The 23,347-nt window shown below is 40.3% G+C and overlaps 1 protein-coding gene and 1 long non-coding RNA gene across 17 annotated transcripts in view; one reads left to right on the top strand and one right to left on the bottom strand.

The window, feature by feature from the left end:
- Positions 1 to 23,347, bottom strand: part of LTBP1 (latent transforming growth factor beta binding protein 1) — a 217,664-nt gene that overhangs the window by 130,645 nt on the left and 63,672 nt on the right. For 12 of the 16 annotated variants that reach the window (XM_083497058.1, XM_083497044.1, XM_083497052.1 and 9 more), the window contains exon 5: positions 5,928 to 6,095. In XM_083497058.1, coding sequence (XP_083353184.1) covers positions 5,928 to 6,095 — 168 coding nt within the window. Of the gene's footprint in view, positions 1 to 5,927; positions 6,445 to 23,347 lie in introns of those variants that run through there. The other 4 variants (XM_083497050.1, XM_083497047.1, XM_083497049.1 and 1 more) reach the window with 1 other exon arrangement.
- On the top strand, positions 1,178 to 5,130 carry LOC310704091. The gene is made up of 2 exons (XR_014524569.1): positions 1,178 to 1,256; positions 4,716 to 5,130. It is a non-coding gene; the product is annotated as an uncharacterized lncRNA (long non-coding RNA).

Here is a 23,347-nt window from a genome sequence, read left to right as displayed (position 1 = left end):
CCTATGTTTGTCAGAGCATGAACCTGGACAGGAAAGGAACACCTGACTGAATGCAATGAGGGTGATTCCAAATCAGCTCCATTGCTGTTGAGATGCTATGCTTGATTTAAGTCTCAGTTTCCTCTGTGAAAGCCCAGCACTTAAATTATTCCACAACAGTGGCTTTCTCTTTCCATCCTTGGAATCATTTAAGTTAGACAAACTGATGAGCAATCAGTGGCTTTTAGTTAAACAAGATCTCCTTGTACATAGGTACCCATGCGTACTGGATGCTGAGGACATAGCTACTTCATGCTCTACTTGGATGGAAGGATTATAGAATCCAAGAGTAGAGCCAAGAGTTTAATCCATATGGGATCTGGATCAATGAGAAAAACAAAAACAAAAACAAACTGCAAGCAGCCAACCATGGATGGAAAAAGAGAGCATATTGCTAGAATCATTAAGACCACCAACAAAAATATATTTAAATACATTTGAAGAAGAAAACCATCTAGGAAGATGGTTGTACCTTTGGACAAAGGACTCAAAAAGCTATGCTAAACAAGGAAAAAGAGGTTACAGAGAAGCTGAATGAATTATTTGCATCTGAACTCACAGCAGGAGATATAGGGCAGACCCTTCTATCTGAACTAACTTTCCCAAGAAAAGAGATTGGGCAACTGAGGCAAATAGTTGTGACAAAAGATTAAGTCCTACACCTTAGTGACAAATTAAAAAGAAATCACCAGGTCCAAATGGCATCCATCTAAAAGTTACTGAAGAACTCAAATGTAAAATTGCTGAACTTACAACAAAAACATGTAACTTTCCCAAGATTGGCTTCTGTTACTTCAGACCAGAAAGTAGCCAATGCAACACCCATTTTTTAAAAAAGGGATTGGGGGAGATCTATGAAATAACAGGCTGGTTAGCTTAATGTTTGTTCTAAATAAACTGGTGGAAAGCATTATTAAAGATAAAATCAACATGCACATAAAAGAAGTCTTGCTGAAGAAGAACCACCACAGAGTGGAATTCACTGCAGCTGGATGTAGTAGCAGCCACCAACTAGGGCGGCATTAAAAGAGCATTAGGATACACCTATCAATGGCTTCTAGCCATTATGACTGTATCCTACCTCCAGTACCAGAGATGATATGCCTCTGAATGCCAGGTGCTAGGAAACGTAAGTTAAGAGAGTGCTTTTGTGCTTCTGCCCTGTTTGGGGGCTTCCCACAGAGGCTGCCCACTGTAAGAACGCAATGCTGAAATAGGTGGGTATAATCCTGCATGGCTCTTCTTATTTTCTTATGGGATACAAGCTTGGCAGGGGGTTGGACTCGATGGCCCTTGTGGTCTCTTCCAACTCTATGATTCTATGATTCTAGGAAGGAGTACAAGAGTCATCAAAAGAGCTAGAGGACAGAAATCAGTCAGGCTATAATGGAAAGATAAACAGGAAGAGTTGCAGTAGGGACTGAGACATCCCCTCGGGATGCTCGGCCCTCCAGCTGTTTTGGGACTACAACTCTCATCATTCCTAGCTAACAGGACCAGTGGTCAGGGATGGTGGGAATTGTAGTCCCAAAACAGCTGGAGGACCGAGTTTGGGGATACAAGCAAAGAATAACCTTGTTACTTCCCCAAGAGGTTCACTCAGAACTTAGTATTATAAGTAATTAAGGCCAGAAGGAGTCAGACCAAAGTGACTGGGGGGAATTAGAGCTCAATAGAAAGTAGATAAAAGGGGAAAGTGTGTTATATGACTTTTGCTCTTAAGTAAAAGTTATAGGGAAGCAGCAAGAGACATGATCACTAACCCTAAGATCAGGCTTCCTCAACCTCTGTCCTCCAGGTTTGAGACTATAATTCCCATCATCCCTGACCACTGGTCCTGCTAGCTAGGGATCATGGGAATTGTAGGCCAAAAACATCTGGAGGGCCAAGGTTGAGGAAGCCTGCCTAAGATGTTCAGTTCAAGAGCAGCAAGTCATACTGTTTTTGCCTTATAAAGCCTAAAGAGAATGAATAAGTACTTCACTGTATCAGCCCTACATTGTTCAAACTTGCTAGAATATATTAAATCAGAAAAGACTTATGAGCAAGAATGAGTCATACCATCACAAATGTTAGCTGGGAAATTCAGCATTTGCAATGCTGTTCCCTTTCTCCATTACACTCTCTAATCCAGTTCCCTGCCACAAATAAATACAATTCTTTTGGAAAGCTAAATCTGAAAGCAAAACAGTCGCATAACATAAACAAATCTATATTAATACTCTGAACTACCGTACTTCAATCTGTTGACTGAACTTGGGGTGTTTTTATCCACTCTAAACCGACTACTGCTATTGTTTTAACACAATACACATTAATATTTTTATATGCCACTCGTAAAATGCCCATGGTGATTGAAAGGAGTGGCAAAGATGGGGTGAGGGTATTTATACCAAGACTCCTTAGCCACCATGCACTTGTCTGGAAAACAGCAGTAAAGTGAATCTGTCAGTAAGAATCAACCAAAACAATTAAGAAACCATCCACATCCCTTATAAAAGTAAAGGCAATAGTGAGGATGGGGTAGTGAGGTAAAGAAAGGAGTAAAAAAATGGGAAGAGCCCTGTTGGATCAGACCACAGATCCATCTAGTCCAGTCTGTTTTATTCTCACAGTGGCCACCAGATGCCTATGTGAAACCCACAAGGAGGCCATGAGCACAATGGAACTCTCATGTTCCTAAGCAACTAAAGGATACTGCTTCTGGTGCCAGAGGTAACATACAGGCATCATTACTAGTCGCTGAGAGTCTTATATTCCATGAATTTTTTGAACCCTTAAACAATGTGCTGTTTGAAGAAGTACTTCATTTTGTATATCCCGAATCTCCCACTGTTCAGCTTCACTTGATGACCCCAGGTTCTAGTATTATAAGAGACAGAAAAACAGCCAGTGGCAATTTATATAAAGTTAAGTTTCTTTTTATCCCAATATGTATCACTTGACACTTGTTTACACTGAACTGTTTTTGCCATTCTAATACCCATTTCCACAGTTTAGAGAGGTCCTTTCGGCTCTGCGTAATCCCTTTTTTTCAACCACCTTGAACAATATGGTGTCTTTAAACTTGGCTACCTTACCGCTAGCCTACATCCAGATGTCTTATGAACCAAAACAAAAATCCCACTGATATTAATTCAGTTTAATGAAGGAAATGTCCCAGTGCTGGCACATGGATTCTTAAGGTTACAGATCTTCTCAATACTGTCTCTAAAGGCCTTTTGTTTTCCCTGAAAAATTTTGAGGCAGAAACTAGAGCTGCTCTCTACTCATCCCAGTGCTGGACTTGCTCCAGGTTTCTTATTCCTAGGACTAGTGATCAAAGACCATATTCAGCTTACGAATCCATGCTCCTAGAACTATGCACCATTGTATTCATTAGGTACAAGACCTTGAACTCTAGGAGGTAAATACTGCAGCTACTTCTGAGGCCCACCTGCTGCCTAACAGGTAACACCTATTCTGCCTGGCTAGATGGAGTCTAACATATTAGTGGGCTGGACCTTAAAAGTGTGATCCTGGCACTAAGTGGCAATTGAAGACCTAACTCTTCCATTTTCCCCTCACCCAGACAAGCAATGATGGATCATTATGATCCACAAAATCACTCACCATCCCAGTTTTACCTCTGGGTGCAGTTCTGGTAATGCCCCGCAAGTCGGACTTCTAAACATAAACACGCCTGCATACTGTTTTGTATGCCTGATAAACTTTTCTATATATTGGGTTGATTCTCTTTTAAGTAGTTACAGGGCATACCGTTTCTAAAATATGAAACCTGAGGGTAGGAAGAAAATGATACTACTTGTTTCAAAAGATTGTGCAATGCAGCTTTACAGAACAAGTAAAAATATGTCATAGAATCATAGATCTGTAGGGTTGGAAGGAACCCTGAGAGTCATCAACTCCCTGAAGTGCTTAAAAACCTCCAATGTCATTCTGTCCTGTAATGTTTCTTCTTGGTTATCAAATATTTTACCTTCTAAGATACCTTATCATTCAGGGCAGTTATACTAAATGTATTAAAACAAAACTATGCTTCACATAGCTGTGACAATTGCCACAGGAATGGAATTTGATTTTTCACACTTGTTACTGGATGCATAGCAGCTCTCATTCATAAATTCTCCTTATTTTTCAGTTCCTCACACATTGCCACATACCAGAATTATATTTAGGATGCAACCAGTGCAGCATGCCTTTTAAAGCTATCATTATAAAAAATGTATCAAAGGTATCAAAGGAATTTGGATTCATACCATGACTTGTCTGTAATTTAATCTAAGGGCACTTCCAGATATAGGCTTAGTTCAGATGAAATGCCAGACCATGGTTTGGTGTAGCAAGAATGAGCCTTAGGGTCATGCACACTCTCCCCTATGTCTGCAAAAGTGGAATCAGGTCACAGTTCAGTTGCAATTTCCAGTTTTTGTGTGTGCAAACGATACACTGTCCAGTTATTCTGCTATGATAATATACTATAGTCAGCTGCTAAATTGGAACTCAGGGAAGTACAATGGGAGGAAGCAGCAAGTGAATCTAGATTTCAAATAATACCAGGCTGTGGTTTTCTGTTACATCTAAATCAACACTTTTCTCTTTTGTAGATAATAGGTGCTTGAATCAGAGCACTGGTCACACTCAATCCCCATGCTGAAATGTCATCTCCATTTCAGATGCTGCCAGTCCAGACAGACTAGCAGAATCCAACATGACTGGCACAGCTACAATTGTGCAAGACAGCAATGGTAACTCTAAACTCCCATGCTGAGAAGCATCTCTCCTCTCTGAGGCACCTCCTGCTGTGATTCCTGATTTGCTGCTACCGTTCTGCTAGAAGCAACATCTGGAAGAATCTTTAGAGTGATTGATCTGCATTTCATACATCCACTTTGCCAGACCAGAGGAATCAGAAATAGCATTTTTTGGGGAAAGATTGTATACCATAAAAAGACAATTAGGATGCCTCTTTCTACTCTGCCTAACATTATGTTTGTACTTGGAATAGTTTTGCTATTCTAAGGATTATCTGACATTAAGTGAAGAGCTTTACGAGTTTCATGAACTGAATAAAATGACATTGCAAACTGCTCTAATCAGTAACAAGGACATGTAAACTGTATGTCACACTACTCTGAACCATTGTGCTTGAATTTCACTGCAAAGCAAGATGGGTGGGAAACTGAATCTGTGTTAAATATACACTTCTCTACAGCTAACATTCAATAACCTTTGAAAAACAATCTTATTTTTGGTGTACCATGTTAGCTATGCCACTGAGATGTCTTTTTGGAAAACACAAAATAGCATTCACTGGAATGATAATTGACATTTATCTTACTTTTGATTTGATTTCCAAGCTTTCTGTCTCCTATTTGGACACTTGACACATAATAAATATGTTATGCTCACAACACACTCAAGGCAAAAGTTGAAAACTGGCACCCATTTCACTCACAGGAATGCAGAGTCAAACAATTCCCAGACAATGTCTTGCAGGAACATTTCATTTAAGTCTAACTAGATTTTTCACATTCACTTATGCAAAATTAGAACCACAAACTGAGAGCATTTCCCCCCTCAACCATGACATATTTTCCATCCAATTTGCGAGTTTCTACACAGAGCTATTAACACACAGAGCTGCCACCGCCTCCCCCACCACATACAACCTAAACTGTGGGGTTTAACTAGTTATCCCTCTCTTTTGCATGTTCAAAGAATTATCAGGCAGTCAGGGGATGCTCAGCACCAATGACATTACACTTATTATAGACCCTTGAAGAAAAAGCTAACAATTTCAAAACATGTACAAATACGCAGAGTCCAACAGAAGAAGAAGAAGAAGAAAGGATTAGCAAGGATGATGAAGGATTGGAGAGACTTACCTACTCGGAAGTTGGGTGCTGTCAAGGTGTCAGCAGCATGCCCATTTTCACTAATCAGAGTCGTGGTGTTCCCTTTCTCGCAGCTGTTCTGACAGGTGCCTTTTTTACAAGTCACTTTACAGATGCTGGGTGTAAAGACCACCTTGATGCGTCCCGTGTGATTTCCCACTGGGAGCAGAGGCAAAGAGAAAAACAAAAACAAACAAGTCACTTTGGTAGCCATTGAGTTCCTTTAGATGATTTTTTTAAAAAAAGCTCTTTAAAAATAAAATTTAAAAAGGCAGAGAGTTCTTAACAGAGGAGGGCAGTCTTCAGTGCTCTCTCCTCGATATCCAGTGGTGTCTCTGAAACAGGAGTAGGAAGCTTAGCAAACAGGACTCCGGGATCCACTCCAAAACCACATTTAAAGTCAAGTCACTGGAGTGGGATTAGTAATCACAATGCTGCACTTTATTCACAGTCAAAGAGCAATACCAAGGGCATGACAGCTTAAATAGCCAACCCTGACAGGCAGATGTAATGTAAAGCGACTGGCTGTTCACCTAGGGGTGAATAAACTCTTGCGTCTTTTCCTCTTGCATACTTTTCCTGTTTCTACACTTATTAAGTCACTATTTGTAGCCCGACCCCTGGAAATGTTTTAGGCATGCCGCATGTCTGAAAACATCTGTCTCAAATCTCCTGGCACCCCAGCCTGAAGTGAACAAATCCAGTGACGCAGCTGCCCAGGACCCTTTATTTTTTCCCCACAGATTCTTGGAACGGCTACTCCATGTGGATTTACATATTATAGGTTTTACTTTGTCGACAAATACTAACACTTAAACCAACGTCCTAATTGTGCAAGATTGCCAACGGATAACTGCAAAACCTGTTCCTAACGGGGTGGGGCAAAGCGAAAGTGTATTCCAGACACAGTCATTCAGTACTTTAGTCTGATCTGTTCTTAGAAGATGGGAGGATTTACCAAACCCCAGTTTTTCTCTCTTTTTTAAAACCCCAGGTTTTATGAATGGTTGTATATACGTTTGGTTAAGCAACAAACATTTATATCTCTTATTTTGTTACTTTTTAAAAAAGCATGCTTCAGGTATATGTGCATCTCCCCCCCACCTTGTCAAAGTTTTACTGCAACTTCATTCCTTCATTAAGAAACCATATTAATAATAACTAGTTGCAAAAAATTATCCAAGGCAACATTTTTTCTAAACATTTTCCAAAATGTTCCTGCCACAACAATGCGTGCAATTTGAACACTGGTTGGTTGGCCCATCCAGTGTATGAATGCCCCCTGGGAAATTATTATGGGTAATGCTTAGGGGAGGGGGAAGGAGAATGTTTCCTAACATAAAAATAATATCATTTCATATTATTTTTGGCTTGTAATAAGATTAATTGAAAGTAAAGAAAACAGTGCCAGCTGATTCATCTCCAGACACTGGCATTAAACTGTTGCCCGCCAGATGCAGAGCAAATGCTCCAGCTTACTGTAAACAAGCAACTTTCAGACCTACTTACAGAAAGCTGCTCTCTGCCAATATTGAAACCGTGAACTCCCCCCCCCCCAAATACAACTAGCTACAGCTACTCATTATCTGAGGAGATTTAATGTGTTCATTCAGCACAACGACATATGGATATGGGAGCAGTCTCCTCCCATTCATTGTGGGACCAATACAGGGGGTGCAGTCTGCACTGCTAATTTATTACGTAGGCTTTGGCAGGTCTGCTTTCTAGTACCAGCGCCATTTTACATAGTATGAAGAGCCACCTGTATTTCACCAACAGAGGTAGACTAGAATGCATTGCAGTTCTGTTTACTGGTTGCAAGAAGACAGTGAGAAGGCTCACAGAGGAGTTAAATGTCTTCCCTGGCACTGCTCACAGCCTTCTAAGGAAGCCTGCCTCATATCTGGAACACTTGTGCTCTGAATAATTCTTAACAGTAGGCATAGCAGAGATGAAAGGGGAAAACAATGAATTTCACTCATTCTAACTTCACCATTCATAGCTCACTTAAAGGCAAATCTTAGCTTTTCTACTGGCAAACTGCATTTTCTAGGAACTAGCTCTACACCTTTCCCAATAAACAGGCATAAAGTTGCTTGTGAACTGCTAAGGCGGCCAGATTTCAAACATCTAAGTCAATTCTAAAACACCAAGCAGATTTTCAATATTTTATTTGGAAATGTCTTCACAGGAAAAAAAAAATCTTTTCCTAGAAAAACCGTAACAATTTCTATCCTCTATTTTAACATGCCTTTTGCAATCATTTTTTTTCCCATTTAGGAAGTGATCTAATTAAAACAACATGCTTAGCTAAGTAACCACTATCAAGCTGGCCCAACCTGGAAAATCTCGTGTGCTAGAGAAATCCCAGCTGCAGCTCTTCAGTGCCACAGCATGGTTTAAACTGGACTCTGACAATACCAAGGAGACTGAGTGGTGACTCTTGAGTCACGATGCAGACAAGACAACAAACAATGCACTTTCAGTACAATTTGATAACATAGCAAAGGATTGCTGGTATATATGACTGGGAACTCAGTAAGTTATTTAGGAGCCTTACTTGGTAGCAACCCCTAAAGCTTCTTCTGAGTTGATTTGTATAGGATTGCCTTGGAAGGGTGCATCACATAGGACTTTCTTTGGAGACTGGCTGTATCCAGGAAATGCATGCTTCCAAGAATCCACTACTGATACATTTTCTTTATACATCTGCAAAGCACATAAGGGGAGTTGCAGGAACTGTGTGTATCACTCATTGTCTGTTTGTGTCAGACATCTCATGAGTTTCTGGTTGTAAGAACGTGAATTAATATTATAATTTGATTTTTATATCGCTCTTCCTCATATAAGAGCCCAGGGCAGGCAATTGAAGTAGAATAAAATCCCATGCAATGTTAGGGACAGAACAACCTATTTCCTATTTATTTATTTATTTATTTATTTATTTATTTATTTAAAAGTTTTTATTGTTAAAATAGTTCATCATTAATACACATATACAAGCATACAAACAACATTTCATACAATCCTTAAAAGTGTTCAAACATACTTACACTCAACCTATTTCCATTCCATGTCAGTTCACATGCATGAGTATGCATGAATCATAGATCCATTCCATTCTGTTTTTTGCATTTTTAAAAATGCATGAAAAATTCACATTTAAATTGTACGAATGCTGTACTTTCTTCCCCTAAAAGACTTTTTTTGCATGCTTTCAATGCATTTCTTCTACATATTTTTGTATGATTTTTCTGTTAAATACCAAACACTTATTTTCACATATTTTATGGAATTTTACAGACACTACATTGCCATTTCAGCAAAGTATGTAATCCAACCCATATCTGCATTTCGACATGCATGCAAATTTTTGGACCAGTGAATTAGGTTGGTTCAATTCCTAATACAGAATTATTTAATTTCTCCAGCATTCCTAGTCCTAATAGACATCCACATTTGAAAATGATCGTTTAGTGAAAAGAAGCCGAAGTTTCATGGACTATTTTCGGGAACTATATAACAAGCAGATCAGAGGATCATTCAAAACTGCAGACCAGAAGAGAAGACAAGGGTTTGCAGAGCCAACGTGCAAGAGCTATCCTGTAGTTCTCCACGGCAACTCAAGATGGACTTTTGTGCCTCTATATGGAACAAGAATGGGCTGCTAAAGATGCACCATGTCTTACAAAAAGTCAGTACAAGTAGGGTTTGTCCATTTATACCTCTGCGCACATATGAAATGCCAACTCTAAACCTGAACATGTAAGAAAAATCCACACTGTACCTCAACACTACTAGTTACTATTTCAGCTAAGTACCCACCAATTCTTGAGGCTTCTGTTACCCAAATACAAAGGGCACACTTGGCACATTAGACTGAAGGACAAACATATGTAGAAATTTCCATTTACAGTAAATGGAAAGGTGGATCTAATCCTTAATTGCACTTCACTCCTGGATAAGTTAATCACAAAGATACTTACACATATATGGTCTCTGTATATGATTCTCTACTTGTATGTTTCATCCAAATATCCATACCCATGTACAAAATAATCCTAAAATGCAGCCCTCAGTAAGCTTAATGTATTATTATTAGTAGCAGTAGTAGCAGTAGTAGTAGTAGTAGTAGTAGTAGCAGTAGTAGTAGTACCCAACCCATCTGACTAGGTTGCCCCAGCCACTCTGGGCGGCTTCCAACACAAGGGGACATCAAACACTGAAAACTTCCCTATACAGCGCTGCCTTTGTATGTCTTCTAAAAGTCATATAGTTGTTTATCTCCTTGACATCTGATGGGATGACATTCCATAGGATTGGGACCACTACCGAGATGGGCTCCTTAGGATACTGTTTTATGAAAAGTAGCCATGTAGCAAAGATAAGCATTAGCCACCATTCCAGGATTTCTCTATGTACTACCATGTTTCCTTGAATGTAATGCACATCTTTTTTGGCCAAATTATGTCACGAAAATTAGGGTGTGCATTAGATTTGATGGCACATTAGATTCAATTACAAGCATGAAAAACATCGCTGACATAGTAAATACTTTTTGGGTTTCAAGGTTTTGAAAACTGAGGTGCACATTAGATTTGATGGCGCATTAGATTCACGTATAGACGGTAGTAATCCCATCTCAAATTACACAAAAATGGCCTTGCCAATATGAAAGTAACCTGTGTTGTGAACTGCCCTGGGATCTAAAGATGAAGGGCAGTATACAATTTTAATAAATAGACATTCATTGAATTATGGGCACATTATTTATTTTTTATCATTCATATAACATTGTTTTTAATTTTTCTCTCATGAATAAATCCCTCATTCCATTTTTACAAATAGGGAACTGAAACCAAGACATAATCTCTGGGATGAGACCTAATAGTAAATCCATGGGTTGAGATCAGTGGTTCTCAAAATTGTTTTCGCTGGGCCGCTCTTTCAAAATAAAAAATTGCCAACATCACATCAAATTTTTTAATTGAAAAGAGATGCACTGGAAAACACAACTAGGATTGTCCTCAGTATCACTTGCTCTTGCTCTCATTTTGAAAATATATCTATCCATATTCTGCAATTTGTTGTTGTTGTTCTTGTTATTATTATTATTTTACTACACTACACTGCACTGAAATGTTTCTTTGATTGTCCTTGACTCTTCCTGCCACACTTGCCATTGTCTCCTGCCACACCAGGGGGGCAGGGCTGATGCCACACCCTCTAAGAACCACTGGCTTACATTCTATGTTTTTGCTTCATGGATGGAAGGAGGACAGTTTTGTACCACTTTTGCTTATAGAACTCTCATTTGTTGAATGGAAAGCTATTCCCTCCATTCACAGAACAGAAACTTAAGTCCCAAGTCATGGATTAAATAGGATTTCCATCACAGGAAGTATATGTTACAGTATGGAGGGCGGGGGGTTAATGCTTTGTACTGGCAATGCACCCAATATAATTCAACGGCACACACCAAAGTCCATTAGTCTCCACCCTGAAGGTCTGGCAATTCAACAGCAACATCATGAATTAAATGTGATCCTACACAAGGCTGGCTGTGACAAACTGAATTGCAGTCTGTTATGCTGTAATAGAAAGAGCAAGCAGAGGAATGGGCATTTGGCAGGGCTTGTGACCAGATGGCCATGACAGCTGTTTTTGCCATACCTAGATAGGGTTATATAAGGTGAAGGAATTCTATAAGCTAGCTTTGTAGATCATTTTACTTATAATGCCAATCCGATTCCAGGAAGATTTTATACATGTTTTAGTTGTCTTTATGAATGTGAACAATTGTTGATTTACATTTTCTACTAATTGTTTACCATTCTTTTCAGAATTTACATAGATGCCTTCCAGAGTTACTATATGGTGCAAGATTTCTAGCTATGACACACCCAGCTGTCCACGTGCATCTCATTCTATTTGGAGGAGGACCATGTGGACACAGAAGTTTGGGGCTGCTTTACTAATGAAGTCACTGGAAGGCTGTTGTCCTAGAGAAACTGCACCTTTCCAGTCTCTTGTAAAATTGGGGGGTTGGGGTTGGGTTTTGGAGAGTAGCAAGACTATACAAAAAAACAGGTACTGATTATGTTCTCATGCTCTATTTAAAGATGACACACATATTTACAGAGTGGAGAAAGAATTCATTGATCCACATGGTATTAAATATATTAAATACATTTTCATTAGAAATAAAGTAATATTTTCATTCCATACACATTATTAGGATATAAGGTTTACATGCACCTAGGACTCATCTCTCATGTTGTGGTATTTATGTTCCAATCCTGTTGCACAGAACAGCTGAAAAAACCATCCCAGACTTACACACACATACATGTATAGATATAAACATACAGTTTTAGAAACACTAAAAGCTTTTCAAGCTCTTTGGTTATCTCCTATACCTTTTAAACTGCTGACAAAACACAATCAAGAGGAAATTGCTTATTTCCTAAAGTAGGCCTGTCCCGGTTCTTTTATCATCCCATCCTGATTAACTCTTCTCAGAGTTTTTTCTTTAAAGCTGTACAAAGGAAAGTTGATATTTAATAAATACCCACCATAAAATATAACCTTTTTTTTTTGTTTAACAGCAACTTTTTTCAATCATACAATGAATTTTTCACAATATTTCTACATACTATTTTTAAAAAAACATTATTTCCTCTAGCGATTTTTCAGTTAGAGCCATATACTGTATAGTCAACTAACAAGTCAGTCCTTGATTGGCTTTTGCTAAATATTGTTTAAAGATCCTGCACACTGGTCTCTATAAAGATGCATATCAGCAATACATCCTCTTCACACTCCTTGTTTCAACCTTTCCCCTTACATTTCAGAAGAGAAAATAGTATCTCCTACATAAATTGTGAATGATTGCATGGTGTCAGCCAGTTCCACTGTTGCTCCCATTTGCGGCATGGATGGGTTAGGGACCAGCGGGGGTACATAATGGTGTGTGTGTGTGTGTGTGTGTGTGTGTGTGTGTGTAATCAACAACACAGACAATGGAATAGGCCCCTAACCAGCAGTTCATCTCAAGTCCTTATAGCAATGCAAAAATAAGGATAACCCACTATACTCGATATCAAAGGTATAAAGTGTATTATTTTTTGAAAAATCCCAATCAGACTAAATGATGAGCTGTGTCTGTTTTGCATAGACAGAACAAGGTTTGTTAATCTTAACTGAATAGCTTAATAGGTAAAGGAACCCTGGACGGTTAAATCCAGTCAAAGGCAGCCCTGAAGGCAGCCCTGTTTAGGGAAGTTTTTAATGTTTGATGTTTTATTGAATTTTTAATATTCTGTTGGGAGCCACCCAGAGTGGCTGGGGAAACCAGTATAAGTAATAAAAATGTTGTTGTTGTTGTTGTTGTTCAAAGGTGACTATGGCGTGTGGCACTCATCTTGGTTTTCAGGCTGAGGTAGCCAGCGTTTGCCCACAGACAGCTTTCCGGGTCATGTGGCCAGCATGACTAAATTGCTTCTGGTGCAACGGGACACCATGACAAGTGCCAGAGCACACACCATGGCAGTACCTATTTATCTACTTGCACTGGTATGCTTTGAAACTGCTAGGCTGGCAGAAGCTAGGACAAAACAACAGGAGCTCATCCCGTTGCATGGGTTTGAACCACCGACCTTACGATCAGCAAGCTGAAGAGGCTCAGTGGCTTAGACCACAGTGTGCCCTGCGTCCCTTAATAATGCCAGGGTGGTGCCACAAATAACTGCAAACCTAATGAGAATCAAAATCTCTACTTAATCTCTCCAGTCGCCACCCACTGCACTTCCGACTGCCAGCAGTGCTAGATTTATGTACGCGCTAAGCAGGCTGGAGTCCAGGGCCTCATAATCTAGAGGGGCCTTGACCTCTTGCCATTCTTTTTTTTTTTAAGGCAAATTTTACTATCTAGGCCCAGTTGCTTAGTAACATTAACCATGTGACGTATGAGTCTATGACTGTTTAACAGTTACACAAGTGCATACTTACTGTTTAGTGAAGTTTATGGAAGCTTTAAAGCTATTCAGAATCAAATAAATTCAGCTATGAAGCAATACAAGTGTTCAGATCACCATCTATCACTGTAGCATCCATTTTGAGAACAAGTGAGACTTATTTTATATCACTGTGAATCACAACAATATTTAATTTTGACTTTTTGTGGAAATAATAAGAAGTGATATGAAAGTGGTGCTAGTAAACAAAAATGACAAAAAGAACAGAAGTAAATATTCAAAATGTTTAAAGGCTTACTTAACCCTTAGATAAAGAATCATGTTTGCAAACAGAAAAAAATCAAGCAGACTTCACTGAGCAGACTAAAGAACAACCAGAACGCAGCCTCCCAAGAACTTCAAGAACTGTTGTCAGTAACTACCACTACAAGTACAGAAACTTATAGAGAAAGTAACAATGAAGTAATAGGATCGTCAGCCAAAAAATTAACAAAAGGCACTGAAGGAACATGCCACAAGATAGATATACCAGTGAATGAGCTTTGTTGTTTTTTATCAGACCTACAAAAAGATGGGCAGTGCTAAAAAAAAATTATTTCCTCGAGTCAAAAGTTCCTAAACATTTATCAGACACAAGATGCGAGGGGAGACTCACGCCAAAGCTACTGCAGCTACTAGCAAAAGTTATGCTTACATTGTAGAAGCCCTCAGTCATATTTACTATAATGAAACAGAGAAAGGAGAAACTAGATGACATGCTGAAAATCTTCTGCACAAAATGGAAGGATTTGAATTTATTTCCTTGCATCACCTTTGGACACATTGGCTAGACCAATTTCATAAAGTTAGCAAGTCACTCCAAAGTTTACATACTTCACTGAGCATATGTGCAAATATTTACAGCTCACTATTGCAGCTTATATCAAACACTCAGACTAAATTGATTAAATTGAACAGCAAACAAAATTTACTCTACCAGATGTAGAGTGCAAAACTGTCAAAAGGCGGCAGAGAGTGCAAAAAAACAAAACAATGATGGCACAACACCCAAAGCCTTAGATGAATTTTCTCCAATAGACAAGTTTTAGGGTAAATTCCTTTATCCCTGTCATGGATGCTCTTGAAGCCTACCTAGACAGAAGGGAAACCATGTATAGGAGTGTAGCTGGCAATTTTTGGTGAATCTGCAAGTGACCAAGGAACAGATTCAGTAAAAGGATGTTGAGGTTAGCCTACTCAAGGAACTCTTGTCCTTCCACCTGTATGTCAAAGAAGCTCACCCTGAAAATGAAAATTTAAGCCACCAAGATATGTATGAAATAATATTCCAGGAGAAAATTCGGACAGCTTTTTCAAATGTGGAAACAATTTTCAGATTGTTCCTGTGTTTAATGGTTGCAAACTGTACTAGCGAAAGATCAGTTTCTAGACTAAAAAGGATAAAGAATGATGTACAGTCAATGATGTGCCAAGACTGGTTGTCTGATCAAAGCATTCTCTGCACAGAAAACGATAAACTGCAACTTACTAATTTTAATGTTATAATTGGTAAGTTTGTATCCAAATGAGCTCGAAAGAAACTGTTCTGACTTTGTAGATAGTGTAATGTTGTAACATAACTATTATTTCCCTAGGAATGTTCTATGTGAATGTCTTCATTAACAATGTTTTTATCAATGCTAAAATTTCAGAAATGTTCTACATTTGCTGAGTAGCTACAGAAGAGAACAAGGTTTTGCTTCTCATGATCAGATGCTATTAAGTTTGGACCTTCCTAGGTTTCCTAGCCCTGGGGCCCCAGTTGCTTGAAGAGGAATTAAAGAACCTTTTAATGAGGGTGAAAGAGGAGAGCGCAAAATATAGTCTGAAGCTCAACATCAAAAAAACGAAGATCATGGCCACTGGGCCCATCACCTCCTGGCAAATAGAAGGGGAAGAAATGGAGGCAGTGAGAGATTTTACTTTCTTGGGCTCCATGATCACTGCAGATGGTGACAGCAGTCACGAAATTAAAAGACGCCTGCTCCTTGGGAGAAAGGCGATGGCAAACCTTGACGGCATCTTAAAAAGCAGAGACATCACCTTGCCAACAAAGGTCCGTATAGATAAAGCCATGGTTTTCCCAGTAGTGATGTATGGAAGTGAGAGCTGGACCATAAAGAAGGCTGATCGCCAAAGAATTGATGCTTTTGAATTATGGTGCTGGAGGAGACCCTTGAGAGTCCCATGGACTGCAAGAAGATCAAACGCATCCATTCTTAAGGAAATCAGCCCTGAGTGCTCACTGGAAGGACAGATCGTGAAGCTGAGGCTCCAATACTTTGGCCACCTCATGAGAAGAGAAGACTCCCTGGAAAAGACCCTGATGTTGGGAAAGATGGAGGGCACAAGGAGAAGGGGACAACAGAGGATGAGATGGTTGGACAGTGTTCTCGAAGCTACAAACATGAGTCTGACCAAACTGCAGGAGGCAGTGGAAGACAGAAGTGCCTGGCGTGCTCTGGTCCATGGGGCCCACTAAGAGTGCTCTGGTCCATGGGGCCGCAGTTGCTTTAATCTGGCCCTGGCTGCAAAGGTACCTGGAGAAAGGCCTCGGATGACACTCATAGAATTGTATAGTTAGAAGGAACCCAACGTGTCATCCAGGAATCACAACTAAAGAATCCTTGACTGATAGAACTTACTGTCGGAAAGTTCTTCCTAATGTGTGGTCAGGATCTCTTGTGTTGCGATTTTAATCCACTGCTTCAGGTCCTACTCTCTGTTGCAGCAGAAGTCAAGCTTGTTCCATCTTCCATGTGGCAGCCCTCTAACTATCTGAAGATGCCTATTGTATCACCTCTCAGTCTTCTCTTCTCCAGGCTAAACACATCCAACACCCTGAACCAATTTTTGTGTGTTTTCATACAGTAAACCGCCCTGCGGTCCTCAGATGAAGGGTGGAGATTAAAGCAACATACAAACAAAAATAAAATAAAGTTGTGGTTTCCAGACCCTTGATTATATTGGTAACCCTCCTCTGTACATGTTCCAGTTTGTCAATATCCTTCTTAAACTGTGGTGCCCAGAGCTGGACACAAAACTCCAGGTGAGGTCTGACCAAGACGAAATGTTCCTGAGCTCCTTGTCACGAACTCCAAGAAATTAAGAGCAGCTGCGTAGAACTGATGGCTGCTGACTGACCCCAATAAGGTCAGTGACTTACTTCTTCCTTCAGCCACACTCCCTCTCGGCAGTAGCTCCTCCCTGTCAGACCAAATGCTCTAGCAGAGCACACAGCAAAACACAAACACACAAGCAAGCCTTCAAACAAGCTACCAGCCTTAATCCAAAAAACACAAGCTCACTTTGTTCTGTCTCTTCATCCAATTCCTTCACACCCACCTCTGTTTACTAGCACCTGGTCACAATGGATGCACGGACTGATGTGGAAGAAGGTGATCCAACAGGTATTTGGTCCCCAGCCATGTAGGGCTCTAAAGGTTAAGGCCAGCACTTTGAATTGAGCTTGGAAACTTTTATCAGGCGGGCTCACAGTTTGTGTGGTAGCCTCAACCAACAAAATGTTCTGCTTGCTTCCTTGAGGCTCAAGAGACAAAGATGGACCTAACAGTAAACTCAGAAAGGCTTGGATAAAATACAGTGGTACCTCGGGTTAAGTGCTTAATTCGTTCCAGAGGTCCGTTCTTAACCTGAAACTGTTCTTAACCTGAAGCACCACTTTAGCTAATGGGGCCTCCCGCTGCTACAGCGCCGCCGGAGCCCGATTTCTGCTCTTATCCTGAAGCCAAGTTCTTAACCTGAAGCACTATTTCTGAGTTAGCGGAGTGTGTAACCTGAAGCGTATGCAACCTGAGGTACCACTGTAAACTCAGTTGATACAAGCAAAGTATCAATAAGGGTATTGTAACAACGTATTGGTTTAGGTGTGTCAAGAGACCTTGCAGGTCAGGTTAAGGGCAGTAAGGTTGACTAGACTGATTGCAAAAGCACAAAGTAATAATCTGTTGTTTGTTGGATGTCCCAGTTAAAATATCTGGCTCATAGGCAGATTATGAAGAAACTCACATATTTCAGTTTGAAGAAATTGGTTTGCCCTAACCTCCCACACATTGTAGTGGAGCTTATGAACTCAGCTCCTCTACGTGTGTGTGCAAACGCTAAGGTGCTTGTTGCAGAATACATTTTATAAGCCACGCCTCAGAGTACTTTATGGATACAGCATTTTAGTCTGAGTCAGTGATCACAATCAGTTATTAATTTATTTATGCCTATCCTTCATGTCTAAATCTCATGAACAGAGGCTGTTTTATTTGTTTTTTGTTTTGTTTTAAAGTGAATCATCTTTCTTCTGACATCTCATTAATGTTAAGCTGCTTCCTGTATGATTCCTGCACCCGTAGCACCCCTTTTTGGACTGTGTCCATTTTACATGCTTAAAACAACGTGAAACATGCCTGAGAGTTAGAAATGAGCAATGCTGTTATTGTTTCTTGGCAACCAACTTTAGGGCAATTGCTGAACCTAACCAGAGTGAACAAGAGAGAAAGAATCATGTACTATGAAGTTAAATTAATAGAAGTACTAGATTTTGCCCTGACCTGTCTAACTTGCAAAACATTTTTTTAAAAAACCATTAACACCTCAGCTGTAGGTTTCCAGAGAACTAATTTAACCCCTCTTAGAGCTCAAGTTTATTCATTTGTTTATTATTAGATTAAAATACTTCTGTATTCCTTTCTGTAACACTGTCAAAGCTGCTGACTATAACATGATTATACAGTTTTAAATTAACAAAAAGAAAAAAGTAATAATAAAAACAAAACAGTTACAGCAGCAAAAAAATAAATATTCTTTAAGCGACTCTAAATCAGCCCAAGGCTTTTCCTAAAAGAGCCAGTTTTTGGCCACACACCAAAAGCTCAGCAATGGGGAAAAAGGAGTTATACAGAGTTACATAAATAAATGGAATTGTACTGTGTGGCATTACAATGCATGGCTCTGAGAAATGCTGCCTTCTAGCGTGTGGAGTGGCCTCTTTGGGAATGGCACTTCACAACCCAGAACCCAAGATTTCTTAGTCATGTTTCATAGTATCATGCAGTACAACTTCATTTGTGTGCTCAAGTGGCAAATGTCAGAGACCCCTCTGTGCCCTTCAGAATCTCTTCTCCATCAGATAGAAACTAGTAACTTGAAGGCAAAGGAAATTGTGGGGCTAAAACTGCTTAGCTCCAGGAAAGAGATTCCATTCTAGACTTCTCTCCCAAAGCGTTCTTGCAAATATACACAGTGATGTTTGCTTCGGTCCACAAGAACCGAAGAGGGGTTGCATCCTTCTCTATTTACCCCTGTCCTTTCTTGGTCCTCATGAATTGTTGTTGTTGTTTAGTCGTTTAATTGTGTCCGACTCTTCGTGACCCCATGGACCAGAGCACGCCAGGCACTCCTGTCTTCCACTGCCTCCCGCAGTTTGGTCAAACTCATGCTGGTAGCTTCGAGAACACTGTCCAACCATCTCATCCTCTGTCGTCTCCTTCTCCTTGTGTCCTCCATCTTTCCCAACATCAGGGTCTTTTCCAGGGAGTCTCTTCTCATGAGGTGGCCAAAGTATTGGAGTCTCAGCTTCAGGATCTGTCCTTCCAGATACAAATGCTAAAAGCACCCTCTCAATCTATGGTTGCTGCAGGTACCACATACACACTTTTAAATGCCTTTTGATTGGTTATCTGCTCCCACCTTGAACACATTACAATTTGTATAATGAGTTTTTGATAAAGAGGAAATGCTCTTTACTAGCGATCAGAGAGAAATTATATTTGCATTTTAATACAAAATTATCTAATTTGCACTTTCAGAAACAAAACGCAAACCAAAATGCAGCTGTCTTTTGACAAGAATTTGGGGAAATGTAGCTCATTTAAATTACGAGCTGGCCCCAAAACAGTCTCTAACAAGGACAGAAATTGTAAAATGCAATCTTTCCCCAAATAAGAAAGTAATATATTTTCACAGGCAAAATTTCTACAGTTAAGGCCAAACCTTAATCAAATGATTCCATATTCTCTTATTTCAAGCCGTACTATACGCTTGGGAGCCTTATAAATCAATGTGTTCCACTTTTTAAATAAAATTTTAATGGGCAAGTTTTCTATGAAACATGGAACTTTTTAAAAGATAAAAAAATTATAAAATTGGTTGATATTTTGAGCATCAGTGTTTCAATTCCATTGTAATATAAAAATTTAGTCACAGATAATTTGAATTGTTATTGTTAAATTTAGTACACAACATTTACGGTTATGTGCTTTGTATTGAATCAACAATGTATCCTTTAAAAAGAAAAAAATGGTGACTGACTAAAACACACTAGAAAGACAAGAAACTTATCCCTGAATAGATAATGTGAACTGTACATTTTCCAGTGCTTCGGCAATCTTGTATTAAGAATATTTTTAGAGATGGAAAGATGAGCTCACAAGAATTCTGGGCTAAAAGTTGTCAACTACTTTATGGTCCTGAATTAGATGATCACATATTTTATTTTTCCTCTGTGGAGCCTATGACTTATTTTCAGTGCATAACATCAACAATGCCCAATAATTCAGACAGCTGTTCCATATTTATTTTTAAGTACATCTTTCAATATGTGCTCTCATCTTGGTCTATATTTACCCTCTATTGTACAAGCTCTGCACTTTCTCATTTCACCTGTTGTTTCTTCTAATAATTGCTTGTGAGGCTCCGACAATCAATCCCCAGGGTAAAGGGTCAAAACTGTGCCTTAAAAGTTCTTCTGACGGAAAGCAGCTTTCGCCTTTCTCTTCATCTATGGAAAAAGGCTGTTTAAATTGTACTGATCTATCCCTGAAATCCTTAAAAAGATTCAAGAAAACAGAGAGGCACCCATCTGTCTTGAGAGACAATGGAGTGTGCCTATGGGGGTGAAGTCAAACCGCTGTGTTAGCAGCACAAAACTAACCTCCCCGGGGTCCTGGGCTGCCCAGACAACAAAACTCCTTTCTTGACCTCACTGATGTGATCCAAAGGAAAACAGACCAATATGTTCGGTACCAGTTTGCCTGCAGGAGTTGCCAGAAAGAGGCGTACAAGGCACCATTCAACCATCTGAGGTTTTCCACTCCGGATTTGTGTAGGGTTTACTCCTTCACCTTTTCTTCACCTGAAGATGTCCCGCAAGGCAACAGACTTTTAGGATCAGAGTTTTCCTTTCCTAGATGGGTTACCTTCCCAGGTTGACAAGTCCCATCAGCCCCTCTCTTCCCTCTACAGCATGTGCAGAAACCGTCTTCTTAACCATTGGTCTTGTACACTCCATCCACCAGAGCCTGTCTTCTCATGCAGGGCAAGTCCCTAACTTACTTAGGGTATGAGACACATTGGCTACTGTCACCTGGTTTAACTGAGTAGCTGAAGCCGTTCCTGGGGTGTGGCCGCTGTCATATGCTGACAGCTTCTAGCAGCCACAGCTGGGAGCAGAGTGCGGGGTGGGGACCAAAGGTGGACAAACAACCCAGAAGGAGCACAACATGTCCCCCACCAGAGGTACTACCCCCCTAAAACCCCATACACCCTGGAGAGGCAGTAATCTTAGGTCATTTAGTGGAAGGCCCACAAGCCTTCATGTTCTTGGCAGACATGCTCTGGGGCATTTTAAAATCCCCCCTAAAACCCCATACACCCTGGAGAGGCAGTAATCTTAGGTCATTTAGTGCAAGGCCCACAAGCCTTCATGTTCTTGGCAGACATGCTCTGGGGCAGTGCTGCCAAATTATCAACTTGGAATTCTAGTGCCAGGCCCTATATTTTGACTCAAACTTCTCATACGTATAAATGATCTACTGGAACTGAGTGACGAAACTTAAACTCTGACAAATTAAGACAGATTGGCTTAAATCAAACTGAATGAATGTAGCCAATGCCAGACAGATTTCAGTAGAAAACCTCTAGTTCAAGCATGAACTCAGCTAATACAATCATCAGCCTTATGTTTTGAAAAATGAGGATAACAATAAACTACCTTATAATGTGGCCATAAGAACTGGTGGCTATAAGGATTTCTGAGATCAGGTATGTGAAGCACTTTGGGATTTCAGGAAAATGAGCATAGTAGAAGCAGGTGCTTGTGTCAACCAGTATCAACCAGTATCAAAAACAAGCCTTCTATTCTGCAGAAATATTTTCTGTTATTACTGAACTGTCTGAACCTGATCCAGCTATTTTCACCACTACCCCCAACCTGATGTTGCCTGGAAGAGCTGTGAAAAAACTCATGAGATCCCTACTATGTGTATCATTTTTATATGGTAAATATCCTTTATATGGTAAATAGCCTCATGTCCTTTCTGATTCCGCAATTTCTCCCATGGGCTGGGAGAGGAGACGACTGGGAGGTGGGAGATCAACAGTAGGCAGAGCCAACTACCGTATTTTTCGCTCTATAACACGCAGATTTTTTCTCCTAAAAAGGAAGGGGAAATGTCTGTGCGTGTTATGCAGCGAATGTGTGGTCCCTGTAGCCGAAAAATAAGGCAAAAATCAAACCGCGCTTCAGGGAGAAGGGAAGCCTGAAGAGAGGAAGTGGCAGCTTCCCTGCATTCTGCCTCAGGGTCTTACTGCCCACCCTGCTCTGTTTCGTTGCTGTGTTTGCTCAAACGGAACAAAGAGCAGGGAAAGCCCCTCCCCTCCAGGCAAGTAGAGAGGAAAGCAGAGCGTCGCTCTATCCTGTCCCTGCTCCGGAGGGAACAATGTTTGTGAAGGGAAGAGAGATTACAGGTTCGGCTTAAAATTCTGATTTGACTTCCTGCTTTTTGTTTTTGGAGACACACAGCATTCAAATATGCTTTCTTCCATTTAAAAGGATGAAATCCTTAAACAGTGGCTGGCTTGTGTGGGTGGGTGGGGGAAAACTTTTGCCTTCCTTTCTTCACGTTATAGCCCTCTCCTGCATTCTTAGCCTTCTGTGTTTTTCCTTCCCTCCCCACTTAAAATGTGGTTACAAAGCATGGATCCACATGGATCCTCAGGATCTTTGCATTGGGTCACCCCAAATTCACCATCAGAGCACACAGCATGTCCATGGCTACAGCCTGTCCCCCCCAAAAAAAATCACACACCCATTGTTGCCTGGGGCTGCAATGGTGCAAAAACGTGGTTACAAAGCATGGATCCACAGGGATCCTCAGGATCTTTGCATTGGGTCAGCCAAAATTCACCATCAGAGCACATAGCATGTCCATGGCTACAGCCTGTCCCCCCCCAAAAAAAATCACGCACCCACTGTTGCCTGGGGCTGCAATGGTGCAAAAACGTGGTTACAAAGCATGGATCCACAGGGATTCTCAGGATTTTTGCATTGGGTCACCCCAAATTCACCATCAGAGCACATAGCATGTCCATGGCTACAGCCTGCCC

This window comes from Podarcis liolepis, assembly GCF_965112155.1.
Source record: "Podarcis liolepis genome assembly, chromosome: 3".
Taxonomy (NCBI): domain Eukaryota; kingdom Metazoa; phylum Chordata; class Lepidosauria; order Squamata; family Lacertidae; genus Podarcis; species Podarcis liolepis.
Note: the sequence above shows the minus strand (reverse complement) of the source record. Positions and strands in the feature narration are given on the sequence as shown.